This window comes from Tribolium castaneum, chromosome 2, assembly GCF_031307605.1.
Source record: "Tribolium castaneum strain GA2 chromosome 2, icTriCast1.1, whole genome shotgun sequence".
NCBI classification, from domain to species: domain Eukaryota; kingdom Metazoa; phylum Arthropoda; class Insecta; order Coleoptera; family Tenebrionidae; genus Tribolium; species Tribolium castaneum.
Genome location: NC_087395.1, coordinates 17,502,179 through 17,518,476, shown reverse-complemented (window position 1 = coordinate 17,518,476; position 16,298 = coordinate 17,502,179). Strand labels below are relative to the sequence as shown.

Below are 16,298 nucleotides of genomic sequence, written 5' to 3'. Positions count from 1 at the left end.
TTTCCAGAACTGCGCAATAGTCACGACGCTTTTTAAATATAAGGTAGGTCTAGTAGTCTAGTATTATCCCATTTCCAGTTGAAATTTGTTTTCGTTTTTTGTGGGTACTGATATCTCTTCATACTTGTACTGATAATTGCCTACGTGCCATAGCCATTTTAATTGGAATCCCTGAAGGGGGTTTGTCCCCACTTTTAGAGACAACTAATATCCGAAAAAAAAAATTAACAATTTTTTTTTAGAAACAAGCTTTTATTTAAAAAATGCACTAAAAAGTAAAAGATAATGTTTTTCTATCAGAGGAAAATATTTTTGCTTACAAATTAGGATTTTAAAATTTATAAAAGATAACACAAGAACGTATTCAATGTTACAAAAATCTTGTCTACGTTATATTTATAGTATCAGGAAGAATCTACTCATCTCATATAAACTTAAAGACGCTAAGTGGATGACTATGTAAGTTTCACTTTGTTTGCTTCTTTAATTATTAATCAATGTCCCCCCTATTTATATTGCAAATTGAGATGTCGTACCCACACTCACAATTTAAACTTAAGACACAAAGGTCTCATATCTTTACCATCATGTAGAACATCAATATTTTGCCGGTTTTTTTTTAAAATACTTATTCTAAAACGAAGTTCCTCTGACATTAAAAAATTCTAAAATCAGCAGTTTTAAACAAATACAAAATGTTTCGTACAAAATGATTTTTCTTATGTATTTTTTTCCTCTTTATAATTTTGTTAAATAGAATTAGATATTTTTTTTATTATTATATTTTTTATTTTTCTTCAATCACATTGTTTATTTTTATTATTACTCATTTATTGTCTGGGCTAAAACTTTGATCAGCTTTGCTGCCTTTTGGTCCAATTTGTGGTAGGAACAAGTTGTAGAAAATTTTAATTTTGTTATCGTATTTTTTTTCTTGTTGTAACTAATTATAATGTAACTGTTTTACTGCCACAAATAAATTATTATTATTATTATTATTTGGGAACAGTGCTTAATTTAAGAAAGTAATTCTGTAATGCAGTATTGTTTTGACTTATGACCTTTCCTAAAGCTTTTATGAATTTTAATATCTCCATTTATTAGCAAACATATTCTCCTCTGATAGAAAAACATTTTTTTTTACTTTTCAGTGCATCTTTAAATGAAAGCTTTTTTCTAAAAAAACATTCTTTATTTATTGCTTTTTAGTCTTTACTCATTCTAAACGGCTTTTTCTCTGAGATTTAGTTTCGCCGTATTATTGTAACACCATTATTTTGCTGACTTGTTTAACCTTAGATTTTAAAACCCCATTTAACCCCTTTAGAGGTTATTTAATCACATAGCATTGCATTGTCACGCAGATTGAGTAAGTATGCAAAATTTCAATTCCGGGGGTCAACGGGAACCCTTTCAATTTTGGCTCCAATAATATGAAACAGACAGACAGATAACAAAGCAAGTTAATAAAAGCTTTTAAAAATTATGAAACATATGCTGTCACTGTGCTCACGATTAAATACGTGTAGTGAATTCAACTTCACCCTGTATATCTTCAAAGGTTTAGGTGTAAATACTTGACCAATGGCAAAACGAAGCAAATCCGTCACTTATTAAACGACTTTGGGGCCTAAATGGTTGAAGACAGGGATATGGATGATCTCACGGACTTTTTCGTAGGAAATTTAATTCTTTGCAACTTTTTTCTTGCGTCTTCTTTTTTAAAATATAGGGAAGAAGCAAATTGGTAAAAATTTGTTTTTTTTTAAATATAGTTCACGGTAAAATTTTTGCATTATATTTATGTCTTACTATTGTTATGTCTTAACCGTTATACAAATACAACCATTTTTTTCAACTCTTGCTCTTGAAAACTTAAGACGGTAGTGGAACAACTGCGCTCTCTGGCGACATTAACGGAACGTCTTATTTGTACGTCCTAACCGTTAGATATCCGTAGCACAGTCCACAGTTCCACAAAAAGCATGTATTATGATTTATTAGAAAACACACATTAAGCCCCTGAACACATATCGGTAATTAAGACCAATCTGATCTACTATTACACAAGGGATTGATTGTAACGTTAACATCATCACTTGTAATGTCCCTCAACTGCACTATTTCGGCCTCCCTCTCCTGGAGATTGTTGCTGTAACTCGCTTGATTCTTCAACCAGCTCTGCTCCTTCCCCACGTCATTCGTAACGACTAAAAATAATTCCTTATCCCTACAATCCAGCTCTTCTTTTAAATAATTCAAGAGGTCAGACTCCTGCAACGTATAATTGTACACCAACGTTCAAATGCCGTCTATTTCCATACCCTCCCAATTATTTGGGGCGACTCTAATTTCGAATCTAAATTATAAAACAATCCGTTCAGTTGCCTGATTGTGATCCAGTGCCTCCTGCGTAGGGGCAGTGTGATAAAACTGATTTTATACTCGCTGGGGACGTTCAAAATGTACCCACAGATATTCTTAAAATTCAAACAACTCGGGTCTCTGCAACAACAAATTAACAAAACCCCACGCAATCAAACGACTCACTTTCGTTTATCGAACCAAATCGTTTCATAGCCCCGCGATTGCAACGCCTTCATTATGACGTTAATGTCGTAGTTCCCCAGCCCCAGCACGGACTTGTGGGGGTTTATCCAATTGTCAGGGGACAACGAATGGCAAATTACGTCGAGCTCCGGCTTCGTAAATGCATCTTTCGATTGAAAGAGGTTGTTTAAAGCGTGCAAAGCACATAATTCCCTCACTTGCTTCTCATGATAGATGTCATTCAGGTTCATTATTTGAGGTTATGATTAGGAAGTTACCAATTTCCACATTTCTGTTCGAGTTGTGATAATTCAAGACTTCGGCTAAATTGAGTCAGTTTTGCGCAAATTTACGTGAATTTTAGGAGAGAATAAATCACACATTGCTCGATTTAATGATTTTTGTTTTGACAACTGATATTGAACTGTGGTGAACTGATGTGAACGGTGGTTTTGGAATTTGAACTGCGAAATTAATTTTATATTTTACCATTTGTAATGAAATTAAAGTCAGACATGCCAGTAATAAGTTAAATTAAGTCTTTATTGTAATTAAATTATAAATTCAGTAACGATGATTGTTTAACGCCGGCAAGTAGGCAACACACAATACATAATGAGTTGTGCAAATGGTCCAAACTTTTTTTTTGAAACAGTCAAAATGTATGTAAAACACGATATTATAATCCAGGAATTCGTATTAGTAATATTATCGGACCATTAATTTGCATAATCGATTTGAGTTTCAAGATTCAACTTTCTAAAGTAATAAAAAGCATGAAGTATATTATTAAAGGATTAAACGTAATTACCGGCTATTATGGTCTGATAACGCAAAAATAAAATATGATTTAAAAATTTGTACTTAGAAAGTGGAAAAAATTCGGTCAGATTTGGTGACTTTCGCTGGGTCTCTTGTGTGGTGTGGAATGAAACGAAGTTTAAAATCGAATAACCGTTTAATAAATATAATCTTAAAATTTAAAATTTCTCATATGGAAGTCATAATAACACCAGTAATTATTACACCATGAATAAGCCTAAACAAGCAACCATGAGCGGTTTGATAAAAACCAATTATCACATTTTACATACGTTTCAAGAGTATTAATATGAGCAGTAAAATTGTATAATTAAAACCTAACGAATTCAAAGAGATCTAATTACACTTAACTTACGACGTAAATAAAACACTCAACCGCGCCGGCGATTGCCAAAAAACGTAATCACAACGCGCTGAAAGAACTTATTTCCATAAAATTTAGATCAGTCGTTACATAATACTATCAAGAGAGAATCCTGCCAAAAGTGCAGACATCAGACAGATATGTCTATCCCGAGTTCACAACCCATCAAGGAACGGAATGGTTTCTTCAAAAGCAGCACAGTTTTCGCCACGGCTTTCGTTTCTTGTTTTTCTTCAGTGCCAGCATGATGGCCTGATCAAAAGCCTCTTTCAAATGTTGGCACGTTTTGGCCGAAGTCTCGACATATGGCGCGTTGAGACGGTCGGCTAGTTGTCTGGCTTCGGACGGACGCACTGGACGTTGTCGGCGTAATCTTAATCCCTGAATGATTTCGGTGTTGTTTTGAAGATCGGATTGGGTGCCGACGAGAACCACCGCAGCGTCGTGGTATCGGGCCAGCTCGTCGGCCCATCGCGTGCACGCTGACAGGAACGACGTGGGTTTCACCACGGAAAAGCATAACATGAAAACGTCGGTTCCGGGGTAACAGAGGTTGCGGAGAGGGTTGAAGTCGTCCTGAAAGAAATGAATTTTTTGTTACAATGTAAAAAATCCTAATTTTGCACTTCAAAATGGTGAAGTTCCCAAAATCTAAACAAAATTGTTTAACCTGTCAGAGCAAATATAGAAATACGGACAGGTTTAAGTTTTTATTGTCTTGTCCTGGTTTACGTCCGTGTCCTTATTTGTCCCGATTTTGTGGCAAACGGACCCAAATATGACGACTTTGAGATATTAAGCGAAAACGAATGCTTCCTTCAAAAAGTTTTGGCTTTGTAAAACATTTCAAATGTGGTCACGTAACAAAAACACAACTTAAACTAGATTTAAAATCAATACTATGACTAAATTAAATTGTAATAAATATATCTAAAAATGAAGGGACTTTCAAGGCAATTAATTACCAGAATATACTGACATTACCACAAAATATTAAATTAATATGTTATTATGAAAAAGGTTCTAAATAAAAAGAGATATAACCTTTTTCATATACAGGCTGCTCAAAAACTGGCGCACCAACTCAGTGGTACGTTATTGAGAAGCAAGTGCACATTACGGGAAAAATGTTGAAAAAATTCCTAAAGTCATATTTTAAAAAACTAGAGCTACAAACTTATTGCGTTAACTTCTTTAGTTTTCATTATTTTTTTATGTTTTTATGTTTCATACCAGGTAATCGTTCCGTAACAAAACGATGAATAATTATTTTTAAATTTACTATCAGATTTTAACAGTTTTTTGAATTAAAAAAAATTAAAATTTATCCAAAAAATTACAATGTGTAGATGTGCCAACACTGGGAATTATTTCCTAGGAAACCGTTTCAAAAATAATTTATTTTTATTGTTGCTCAAATTTTATTGCGATCATGACTGTTAGACAACGTTGCCACATATCATTTATCTAAAATCCGTTATTTATCAATAACTTTAATACAAAGAATTTTTTTACTATTTTTATCTTTATATGTAACGAGTTCTCTACCACACACCATTGAGTTGGTGCGCCAGTTTTTGAGCACGCTGTATAAATATTATCTAAAAAATCTATAATTTAATATGTTATTAGATTGTTCCCAAGTTTTTAAATTTTCGTACAAAAATAAAATTATTACCGTCGACCTTCCCATAACTCGATTAGGTAGTTTCAAGGAAAATAATTCTAGTTATCGCGAATTCCTGTTATCAAAAGTAACTGAAAAAAAAGAAACTTCCTATTTGAATGCAAATTTTGTCTTAAGTCAATAGAAAATGAGGAGTGTTCGAAAATTGTTATTTATCTAACGAGTTTCGAAAGTGCAATTTCCCAATGAGCACTTTGTTTGCTGTACGAGCGCAGCGAGTGCTGAATGAAATGCGAATGTGGGAAACTGCTTTTCAAAACAAGTTAGGTACAATATTTTTTGTAACAAATATCTCTAAAAAGTTTTTTTTTGATAATTTAGTTCTTTTTTCTAATGGGTTGGTAACAGGTCAAACAATCATCAAATTACATGAACTGTTTCCATCTCAAGGATAGCGATACCAACCTATGCCTCTAGTCATTGTTGCAAAGTAAAAAACACCACAGTGCGGGAAAGTCCGTTTCCTATACGCTAGAGATAACCGGGAAATAGTTATTTAAAAGCTATGAGTACAAGAATACATATTTTTCAACAAAAAAGTAATTTCATAGTACGCTGCAAAAATACTTTTTTGTTATGTATTACTTATGTAGTTATATGATTCTAAGACATGCTTAAATGTTGAGATGATAAATTATGCCCTTGAAAAATATGATCGGAAAAGATTTATTGGTTATTTAGGGCAGGGAGTAATAATTAAAATTTATAGCCTGATGAAGAATTAATAATAATCGAAACATCGCAAAAAATACAAATTTTAATTACTCCCTGCCCTAAATAACCAATAAATCTTTTTCGATGCTTAAATGTTTTGTGTCTAAAATATGTAAAACAAATTGTCGCTAGACATAAAAAGCAAATTGTGGTCCAGGATTCGTCAAAAAGTTTCGAAATATCAAGAAATATTATTACTCAATTATTATTATTATTAATTAATAATTATTTAATAAATAATAATACTTCGAAGTTATCGAGTTATCGCGAAAATCGACTTATCAAAGTTTTTTAATAGTCTTTTATATTTACCTTAAATATTAAAAATCTTATACAAATCTGGTTTTTGTATGGTCTTAAAATTTTAACAATCTTTAATTGTATTCGACTGCTTGGAAAAATTGTTTATAACCTTCATGGCAAAAAAATGTCTTAAAAAAAACCTAGTCTAGGACTGAAAATTTTATCAATTTTCAGTTTTCGGTCAAATTTTCCCAATTTTTGAACAGCTGTTTTGAGTTAAAAAAATATAAAAACCAACTTTTTCTTCATAAAACAAACTAAAATACACCATTTATCGGCATTCTGGGGTAGCCTGTTTTTCCTTATAAAATTTAACCATAACTCATACACAAAATTGTTAGTTTTAGAGCAATTTATTACAGGCATATGAGGCCGTAACATACGGTGCCCTCACGGTTTGTTTTCCTACGTTCTAGAATTTTTTTTAAACTTTGATCGGTACCTACACCCTAATATTTGTATAATCTGAAGCAGTTTACAAATATTTGTTTTATTATGCGAAAAAATTATCTGATTGCTAAGTTCACGATTTTTCCAATATTTACAAATTTTCATGACTGTACCTATAGGAGATTTTTTTCTAATCTAATCTCTGTATTTTGAAAATTTTTATTATCTGACGTTCTACCAAATATGATAACGGCAGAAATTCTAGAAACCGCCTGTTAGTTATTACACTGTCCAATAAATAGTAAATTTTCTCCCCTCCGTTTTTTGAGAAAATAATTTTTGTCAAGAGTACTTCCCGCTATCGTCTTTTGTTTTCGACATACAAACAAAAGTTGACATTTTAGCCAAATCTTAAAAAATTCATATCTTCCTTAATATAAAAAACACACATTTCAAACAAAGACATTATAGAGGCACTTTTTTACAGAGAATTTAATAAAGTTATCAGCGATTTTTTTAATTTTTCGTTTAGGTGTAATTCCATAAAGTTGTATCTTTTTAAATAGGGATCATAGTTGGCTATGACAAATTGTTGAAAAGCTTATTTTTTTTCTGGGCTGAAAACGATATCAATACAGTTTGATATTTTTATATAATTTTAATTAATAAAAAATATACAAATTTAAAATATTTGAAAGTAGTTGGCCATGAAAAATTATTTCACATAAAAGGTGTGAATAATCTCGAAATTTTGTGAACGGTTATTAAAGTAAAAATGTTATTTTCAATTGAACAAATATACGATCGTCGAAGATTTTAATTACATAAAAAATGTGCACAAAATTAAAAATAATGTCGTGACTGATTAAAATTAAAAATAAAAATGATTAAGTGACGTTGGTAATGTTATATTTTTTACCCCAGAAAGATATGATTTTGGTGTTTGAATTGACATTTTTTTGTAAAATAAAATTTTATTAACAGGCAATCATAAGATTTTTGTCCGACATTTCATGTTTAATTAGAAAATAGAATGACAATATAAGCTTGCCATTTTAAATCTAAAAACAAATATTTTTTTAATCGCAAAAATTTGATGTAATAGTAATATTATGCTTTTTTTAATTAATTATTGTTTAAAAAATCATTAAATTATAAATACTTGTTGGGTAACACATTTTTCATAGTTTTAAATAATAATCCAAAATTTTCTCATGGCCTACTAAAAAGAAAAAGCGAAATGTTTTATTTTATCTTAATTATTTAAAAATAATGTATTACATAAATAGACGTATTTAATCAGAAAAAAATAAACTTTTCGAAAATGTCATAACCAACTATGATTCCTATTTAAAAAAAATACACTTTATGATATTACAGCTAAACGCATGATTAAAAAAAAATGCTGATAGTATTATTAAATTCTCTGTAAAAAAATGCCTGTATAATTTTGAAAATTTCTCCATAGAAAGAAACAAACTGGTTTAATTTTATGAAACTTATGTCTTAATACACAAACTCTAATTATCTGTACTTTCTCGAATAATCACTTTTTTTAAATACATACCACTCTGTTTTTCGTATAATAAAGGAGGTTTTGATGTTAGACCGCATCATTCCAATCAAATCTTATGCAATAAGATACAATTTCGACATTAAAATAAAAAACAAAACACCAAAACACGTCTCCTTTAATTTCCCTTGAAAATTAAATTTGTGAATACATTGCCAATTAATTCAATGCAAAATTGAACGTATTCAATTAATATCGTATTAAAATGCACCTAATTTTCCTAATTACTAAAAGTTTCCGTCGTTTAATTCGAAAACCAGACGGTTTTTGGAAGTTTTACTGGTGGTTACATTACTATGATAATACCTTGTGCAAATAATAGGTGTAAACACCGCCAACCCATAAAAATTCACATAATTTATTTATTCTTTTGTTAGACAACCATAAACTGTCTTTTTTAATTTATCATTTTATGTAATAAAATTTTTTAGTGATGCAGCCGTAAAAGCGTAAAAATTTGCGCAACTTCATTGTTATTTGCGCTATCGCTTCGGCATTCGTTTTTGTCGGTTTAATAATAATTCCCCGAGAAGTAAAATCTATTTCAGCCCGTCGTGAGTAATAAAACCGTTGGCTGAATCACTGCAGTTGAAGCAAGTTAACAAGTGTTTTTTTCTTCCTTAAATTATAATTAGACAATCAGGTTCTCCCGTGATCAAACGATTACGTTACGGATCACAAAAAATAACGGTGGTGGTACAAAGGCCAACCGAACCAAAAGGTAAAAAAACGTAAAAACCATTTACCTCACCAGCTGTATCGCATAGCTCTAATCTGATTGGCTTCCCGTCCACCTGAACCTCAACTGAAACAAACAAAAGGACGTCAGGTTGTTAAAACATCACCGAAATAAGCCGTCACGCCGGCTAGATTTTTTGTCCTTTTGGTGGAAATTATGAAACAGGACGGGGAAAATGATTAGAAAATGATAACCGAGTAATATTTACGGATGAGTGATGGATTTACGAAGGGACCGCTCAGGTAGATGGCAACAGCTGCCAGGTGGAGATCGAACAAAGAAATTTGAAACTTTCCTCGAGTATCATTTGATTGAGTCTTCAAGGCTACTTTGCCGATTCAAAATTGAAGACTTGACCTCGCTAAAAGGCACAATAAACGCGAGAAATTGTTTATCACCGAGCTAATTTAGCTCAAAAGTCAACAAGGTTAAACACCTCGACCTTATCCCATCCCGCGTCAATTATGATGAATTAAATTCGGGAAACGTATGATAATAATCATTAGACCCGAAGCTGAATTTTATAAAAATAATGAGTTAATGAGGCAAGGTCGCCGCGAATAGCCTTCTTTCCGACCTTAATTCTGGAATGGAAGCTGATACATATGGATTTGCGTTTTTAATTGGAATAAAGGTCGTTAATACAAAAACTGAGTTTTCTCCCATATCGGGCGCTTTTCAGGTAGCAAGGCCAAGTCCTCAACCTTTCAACAGGTAAAGCAGGTAGAGGAAAGCACAATTGGAGTCGTTTTCCCAACTTACCGTTGTAATTGTCGTACGCCGTTGGGACGTACTGGCTGGGAAAAGTGTCATTGCTGTACGACACTGCTAAGGCTGTTTTTCCGACCTCTTTGTCCCCGACGATAACACATTTAATGGCATTGTTCCTCTCTTTTTTGACTTTCGGTTTTTTGCTCGCATTATTGTAAAATATCACAGGCGTTTGGTGAGTCAACAAGGGCTGCTTGGTGTAGTGCAAGTTGGGGCTGTATTGGGGAGTCATTGCAGGATTTTCGGAAGATACAGGTTGTTACTTTGGAGAAACCCGATTATCATAGCAGATATGATATGTCAGCGGTCGATAATTAAATAAACTAATTCGAGTCTTTGCACAATTCACTGCACTTTCTGGCAATCAGGACGATTTCTTGAGCTGATTTTGGACGGTTTTGATAACACTACAGCACTTGTCACTTCGTCTGCTGCTCAACAGGTCGTCCGCTGGTCTGCTGTTGTCTGACTCATCATCGACAGACTTTATCAAACGAAACGGCCGCTGCGACCCTCAAACAACTAGCCATAAACTTGGTTGAAAAAACACTCCCGGATTAATTTCAAGCTTGTTATTTGCACGTCACAGTCAATGATTCCGTGCCGTGTTGTATTAAAATCAACGCCAAGTGTTAATTACTCGAGACAATTGCATTAATAGTGGCGAGACTGAGAACAGTTTGACTACCGCTAGTGTCTCCTGTCGTTTGAATTTCAAAGCCAGTAGATATACTAAAGTAGCGACACGGACCTTGACAGGGCAACAATAACGATTATACACTCTACAGATGGCTCCACCATCAAAATTCAAAAACGTACGTCAAAAATGTCAAGATTTTTTCACGTTTGAAAAATTGGTGAATCAGAACAATAAATTCGGTGATCGTCTTTAATTTCACCCTGGTTATTACAGTTTATGTGTACAGATACCATGAAACCTTCAAACTTGTGCTTCACTCACGTAAAAATAAATCAGATCGTCCCTAAATTCAACTGAACATTGCAATGAGAAAGGCTTTTAGAATGCGCAGAATACAGCAACTCTTATGGACATTTCGAAGAAGGTGCTGGCGCTTCAACAGTGAATTCATTCCTTAAAACAATTTGAACTTTGTATTTAACGAAAAAGCCAAAAACACGTTTCAAAATAATAGTTGTTTGATCTCAAAAAATTGTAATACTTACATTTCTAATTTTAATAAACTCCTCTCTAAGTGTTTTTACAGTTTATCGTATTTAATTACTCCAAGATTTTAAATTGGTCGATTTATTTTTTTTTAATTAAATTTAATTTTTTTCCTCAACACTATTAACAACTGCTATGAAACCAAGACATTTTTCGCAATAAGAAAAGTAAATGTTTTCAATATTACCCGAGAGGTAAACCGCAGAGGAAATCAGTGTACAAAATTAAGTAAATAAAGAAATTTTAAGGAAATCACTTTAAAAATTTAGGGAAAATCAGAAGGAATCATGATAAAATCACAGGAAACCATTTGGGGTACGGTTTACACCTCGATATTACCTAAGAAATAGAAATGATACAACCTGAATTTCTCTTTATTATTTAAATGTTGTATAACATAGTTGCTGTAAATAAGTGGCTATAAAAAGTCCACCAAACTTCGATGCGCTACAATTTTCAGATTTAGATGCATTAAATTTTGTGAAACGAAGGTCAGTGTAAGCAGAGCGGTCTTAAATTCTTTCCCATTAAGACAGAATCTAATAATTTAGAATGAATTTTCAAGGAAGTATTGTTTAAATCTACCTGAAATACTTATTGAAAATTTGGTATCTTAGAAATTTCTCTTTCAAGTTGGTACCTAACACTTTATGTTTCTGAAACAATTTTTGTTTGAATGAGTTTCCAGTATTCTCACACACACGTGCTTCGTAATGTGGACGACGTTGAACACTCTGGAGGCCCTTTTGTTTAATGTTTTTGGTGTCGATTTATTATTTACGTGATTTAAGCACAGGTTTGAAAGTTCCATGAAATCTGTTCATAACCAATAATCACAGTAAAACTACAGATGAACGCCAGAATCACTGTGCTCTTTACCAATTTTTCAAAAGTGAGAGAATCTTGACAGTTTTGACGTATGTTCAAAATTACTGACAATTTGACGAACCTTTAAAATTACAGCGTTATTACAAAAAATGTCGAGCCTTGGAAAAGTAAACTGCCTGTTTAAATACATTCTCGATTTAAATCTATCATCTAATGTGACCTTTAACGAATATCTCTTTTGAGCATCCCCTTTAGCAATTTCATTTAGTGAAGATTAAACGTAGAAACAGAGACAAAACGCACTTACTAAGGCTTTTCAAGGCTAGGCATTTTATGTAAATAATGCGGTATATGTCGAATTTCGATAGTTGCGCCCTCTCTAGAGTATATAATCGTTATTGTTGCCCTGTCAAGGTCCGTGTCGCTACTTTAGTATATCTACTGGCTTTGTTGAATTTGAGACAATTGCGGCCTCTGCAGTCACGCAACGTAACTATCAGACGATAAAAAAGAATCCTGTGATAATTTTGACCACAATTTCGTAATGTTATTAATTACTTAGCAAAATAATAAATAAATAACCCGACTGGTGATTCAAAACGTCTAAAGTTATCTTTGTTGGGGTTTCGTCAGAACAACAAATAGGAACCTTGGACTTATCACGTTTTTTGGATTTAGAAAGTGATAACTTAAGCCACCGGATTTCAGTGGCGGTCGCTTTAAGTGAAATAGTGAAGTGCCACTTCATTGCACTTGAGCAAGAGATTAAGTTTTTTAAATAACGTGGAAACATTAAAATCCCTAAAATATGCGTATTAGCGGGTCGTTTAGTGCGTGCTGTTGGGTTGGTAGTATTCCCGCGCTTGTAATTCTCCGCCGATTTAAATTCAAAGGTGTTGGTGCTTAAGGTTTGGGATTAATTTTGTTAAACGACGTTTGTAGTGTTGATAATCGTTTTTAGTTTGTGTTATAGTAAATATTTATTGTTGGTGGTGGATTTGTTTTTGGTTATTTGAAGACCATCACAAGGGGAGCATTATCAAGAATTTTTACAGTTTTTTCGCAGGTAATTGCGAATATTCCTAGTTGGTTGTTAATATGGGCTTAATCCTAAACATTGTGACTTCTCCAAGCGAGAAATAAAACATTTTAATGCAAAAACGCAAATTTGGTCAAGTACTATTTTTTTCGCGGAGTGTTAGTAACTAGTTTTGCACACAGTCGAATGATTTTGACTATGGAATAATCAGTTATCAAATGATTTGAACAGCGATTTGAACTATCGAATGAATCATTCATTTATTTTATTCAATGGCATTGCCTCATTTAAGGAAATAAATGGTGGTCTAGTAGTAAATGACCAATCGTTACAATTTGTTTTTAATTTTTGTTTTTTTACCATTTGCGAGGGGTAAACATCTGATCTAAATCTTGTACACCATACATTCCTTATACATCCTTTTACAGTCCTGGAAATCCTTGAAGTTGTACAGCTATCCCTCGAAACACTTTTTTTGTATTCACCTAAATGATCCGCAAAAGTTGCCTTAGCGAGCGAGAAAGACTCAATTTAGGAACTCAAATATCATTCCACAACTTCTTGGGTTTAAGTTCGAAAAGCCCTAATTTTAGGCTCATATGAGTCTCTAAATTTGTCCATTATTGATTTAAGTACTATTTTACGAGTACAGTAAAACTTCTCAACAACGGACACTGATGGGGAACCTTTAATTGTCTATTGTGGAGAGGTGGAAATTTTAATATATTGTTAACTTCTTACAAAAATGTCTGTTGTGAAGAGGTGTCCGTTTTTCGGAGGTGTCCATTAAGGGAGGTTCCACTGTATTTCAATAACTGTTGATATTGAATAAAGATATTTTCAAGCAAAAACCGATCGATTAGGATCTCGAAGGGAAATTCAAAACCAATATTAGTTACATTTTAGGTTTCATCCCCTGATCGCTAGCCACCCCTACTTTAAAATTTAAAAGGAGGGAAAGGCTTAAAGAAACAAAATATTGTTTTTTTTGTTTTGTGTTAAAAGTGATATTTTATTTTTTAAATTTTCAGTCTTTACTCAAAATTCAAAACCAACAAAAAATAATCGCTAACCACGCTCTTTACCAAATTATTTTTTTAAATAAGGTAAAAATAAATGTAAGATACGTATTAATGGTTAGATCTCATTGAAAATATAAATTACATTATCTATCAATTTTTTGAAGTGTATAAATAATTTATAACAACTAATTTTGAGAAAAATGTGACGTTGGCGTTTACATACTTTTCAAAGAGCTAATACTTTAAACTAACGTTTAAATTTTGAATTGGCGCCATTGCTTGGTTCAAAAACGGAAAACCCTGCTCATGAGTAGGTTACTAGATTTACATTCCATTAGCTTAGTCGGGTGCTAACGAGCTTAAAACGATGGATTCATCCGATTACGTGCTAGAAACGTTGAGAAAAGACATAACTGAGCACAATTTACAAATTAGAGCGATAATTCAGGTGCGTATTACCCACAAATAAACCCTGATTTTTGACACGTCCGTGTTGTGGTAGGACATCAACGCATGCGTCGGCCCATTGGCTGAATTGCAAGGTTTGAATAGCGCGGGACGTTCAAAAATTTCCGCCTTGCGGAAATTCATCGACAAATTCGGGGATATAGCCAAAGAGCGCAAAAACCCCACGTTTTTGAAAGACGTAGTTTCGTATCGTGAACAATTAGCGAGGTGATTTGGTGTATTGTGTCGCATTTGTGTGAAGAGATTAATTTTGTAGCACAATGGAGGCGTTCAAAAAGGCCAATATTAGTGCGATGTTGGCCATAGAAAAGGGGGCTCAGGAGGAGTTGTTGAAACCGAAAACTGAGGAAACGGCGCTGCGTCAAAGGCAAAAACGCGATAAGGAAAATTTGGTCAAAATGAGCTCAAATGTAACCGAACAGTTGTTATCAATCAGTCGGCAATTAGCTGATACGACGAAAAGGAGTGCGGATACGCTGGACGCGCTAGTTACTTCCTCCGATAGTGTAATCGGGTCACAGGAAGAACTCAAAATAACCTCAAGTACAATTAGCCAGTCGGGGAAATTGCTGGCGAAGTATGGGCGAAGGGAATTCACCGATAAAATCCTCATGTTCTTTGCGTTTGTCTTCTTTGTGGCGTGTGTTTTTTATATCGTGCAAAAACGATTATTTTAAATAAACTTCAACTACTTTCGTTATAATGAGTTATTTTACGAGTATTGTTTTTATAGACTGAAGGACCTTGGTCCAAGGCATCTGGGAAGCCCCCAGATTACGCTAAATAAATTATTTATTGTATTGTTGTAACCACATTATTATTAAAATACGTTTCGTTATTATTGAGACATTTATAATAATAATAATATTGGGTTTTTAAAAGAACTGATTTTTCCCTCAGTTCGTACTAGCTTTTAATCACAAAGACAAAAAATCACCTACTTTAATTATAAATTCAATTGATCGCATGGTATTTAAATCTCTTAACAAAACTCAATTGATATGATTGTTTAAAACCGACGTATTTTATATATTTTTATGTATTTTCGGTTAAACAAGAATGGGGAATATAATCATAAGCTTCTTTATAATTTATGAAAGTACAGATTTTTCTATTATGATTTCTTGCTTGTTCTATAATACGCTGTTCTTTACATTCAACTGATCTTTTAATACAACGGTTTTGGTCTTCATTAATTATTCTTAAAGCATTGATCAAATTACCTTTTAAACTATCCAATTCAAATATACAGCGAAGATTTTATTTTACCGAACACCCTAATTCTATTAATCCTATGTTCAATTAAAAAAAAATCATATCAATGCATTATTAGAGTGCTTAGATCTTCTGTATTGTGTATGGTAGAGAATTTATTTACCTAACACTCATAACACTATTAATTGTTCAGTTTTAAAAAATCCATGTCAATGCATTGGCATCAAACAGTTCCATAAAATCCCAATATTCAGCAAAATAAAATATTCACTGTATGTAATTTTGGTGCTAGCAACAATAATTTTATTAAGAATTTTTTCTTCAAAGAATTATTTAAGCATCGTTGTTAATGTTTAAAATTTTATTGAAATTAATATTTTTAATTAATTAGTTTTAATTACAAGCACGGTTAGAAAAAATCTGTGCAATTAGTTCTTGAGATATAATAAAAATAGGTATTTATTTTCTTATACACGACGAAAAAGAGATTGTTTTACGAGTGAAAAGGTTAAATTTCTTATATTTTTTTCAGTTTTATTAATTATAAACATATTTGTTCGACAAATTTAAGTGTAACTAGGACGTTTCATTTCACGAGTGATTTATCATCCACGAGGTGGAAGAAGA

General features: G+C 32.6%; 3 protein-coding genes across 3 annotated transcripts; 1 reads left to right on the top strand and 2 right to left on the bottom strand.

Moving 5' to 3' along the window:
• Window positions 1-1,972: 1,972 nt before the first annotated feature.
• On the bottom strand, window positions 1,973-3,001 carry LOC659541 (josephin-1). Its single transcript, XM_965839.4, has 3 exons — window positions 2,551-3,001; window positions 2,325-2,505; window positions 1,973-2,274 (listed from the first exon to the last, which is right to left on the bottom strand). Exons 1-3 carry the CDS (start codon window positions 2,799-2,801, stop codon window positions 2,041-2,043), a joined length of 666 nt encoding a protein of 221 aa, XP_970932.1. The 5' UTR covers window positions 2,802-3,001; the 3' UTR covers window positions 1,973-2,040.
• A 488-nt stretch (window positions 3,002-3,489) lies between these two features.
• LOC659479 (cell division control protein 42 homolog) lies at window positions 3,490-10,415 on the bottom strand. Its single transcript, XM_965783.4, has 3 exons — window positions 9,905-10,415; window positions 9,150-9,208; window positions 3,490-4,312 (listed from the first exon to the last, which is right to left on the bottom strand). The coding sequence occupies exons 1-3, from the start codon at window positions 10,143-10,145 to the stop codon at window positions 3,923-3,925; spliced, it is 690 nt and encodes a 229-aa protein (XP_970876.1). The 5' UTR covers window positions 10,146-10,415; the 3' UTR covers window positions 3,490-3,922.
• A 3,839-nt stretch (window positions 10,416-14,254) lies between these two features.
• Window positions 14,255-15,159, top strand: Sec20 (Secretory 20). Its single transcript, XM_965718.4, has 3 exons — window positions 14,255-14,436; window positions 14,491-14,663; window positions 14,713-15,159. Exons 1-3 carry the CDS (start codon window positions 14,356-14,358, stop codon window positions 15,131-15,133), a joined length of 675 nt encoding a protein of 224 aa, XP_970811.4. The 5' UTR covers window positions 14,255-14,355; the 3' UTR covers window positions 15,134-15,159.
• Window positions 15,160-16,298: the final 1,139 nt, after the last annotated feature.

Bases quoted from the DNA above. Each gene is read 5' to 3' on its own strand.
- Sec20 (XM_965718.4), top strand. From the start codon at position 14,356: ATGGATTCATCCGATTACGTGCTAGAAACGTTGAGAAAAGACATAACT. The intron at 14,437-14,490 runs GTGCGTATTACC...GTGTTGTGGTAG, and splicing joins AAATTAGAGCGATAATTCAG to GACATCAACGCATGCGTCGG. The intron at 14,664-14,712 runs GTGATTTGGTGT...TTAATTTTGTAG, and splicing joins TATCGTGAACAATTAGCGAG to CACAATGGAGGCGTTCAAAA.
- LOC659479 (XM_965783.4), bottom strand. From the start codon at position 10,145: ATGACTCCCCAATACAGCCCCAACTTGCACTACACCAAGCAGCCCTTG. The intron at 9,209-9,904 runs GTAAGTTGGGAA...TGTTTGTTTCAG, and splicing joins GGCGTACGACAATTACAACG to TTGAGGTTCAGGTGGACGGG. The intron at 4,313-9,149 runs GTAAATGGTTTT...CATTTCTTTCAG, and splicing joins TATGCGATACAGCTGGTGAG to GACGACTTCAACCCTCTCCG.
- LOC659541 (XM_965839.4), bottom strand. From the start codon at position 2,801: ATGAACCTGAATGACATCTATCATGAGAAGCAAGTGAGGGAATTATGT. The intron at 2,506-2,550 runs GTGAGTCGTTTG...TTGTTGTTGCAG, and splicing joins ATTTGGTTCGATAAACGAAA to AGACCCGAGTTGTTTGAATT. The intron at 2,275-2,324 runs GTATGGAAATAG...TATACGTTGCAG, and splicing joins CGCCCCAAATAATTGGGAGG to GAGTCTGACCTCTTGAATTA.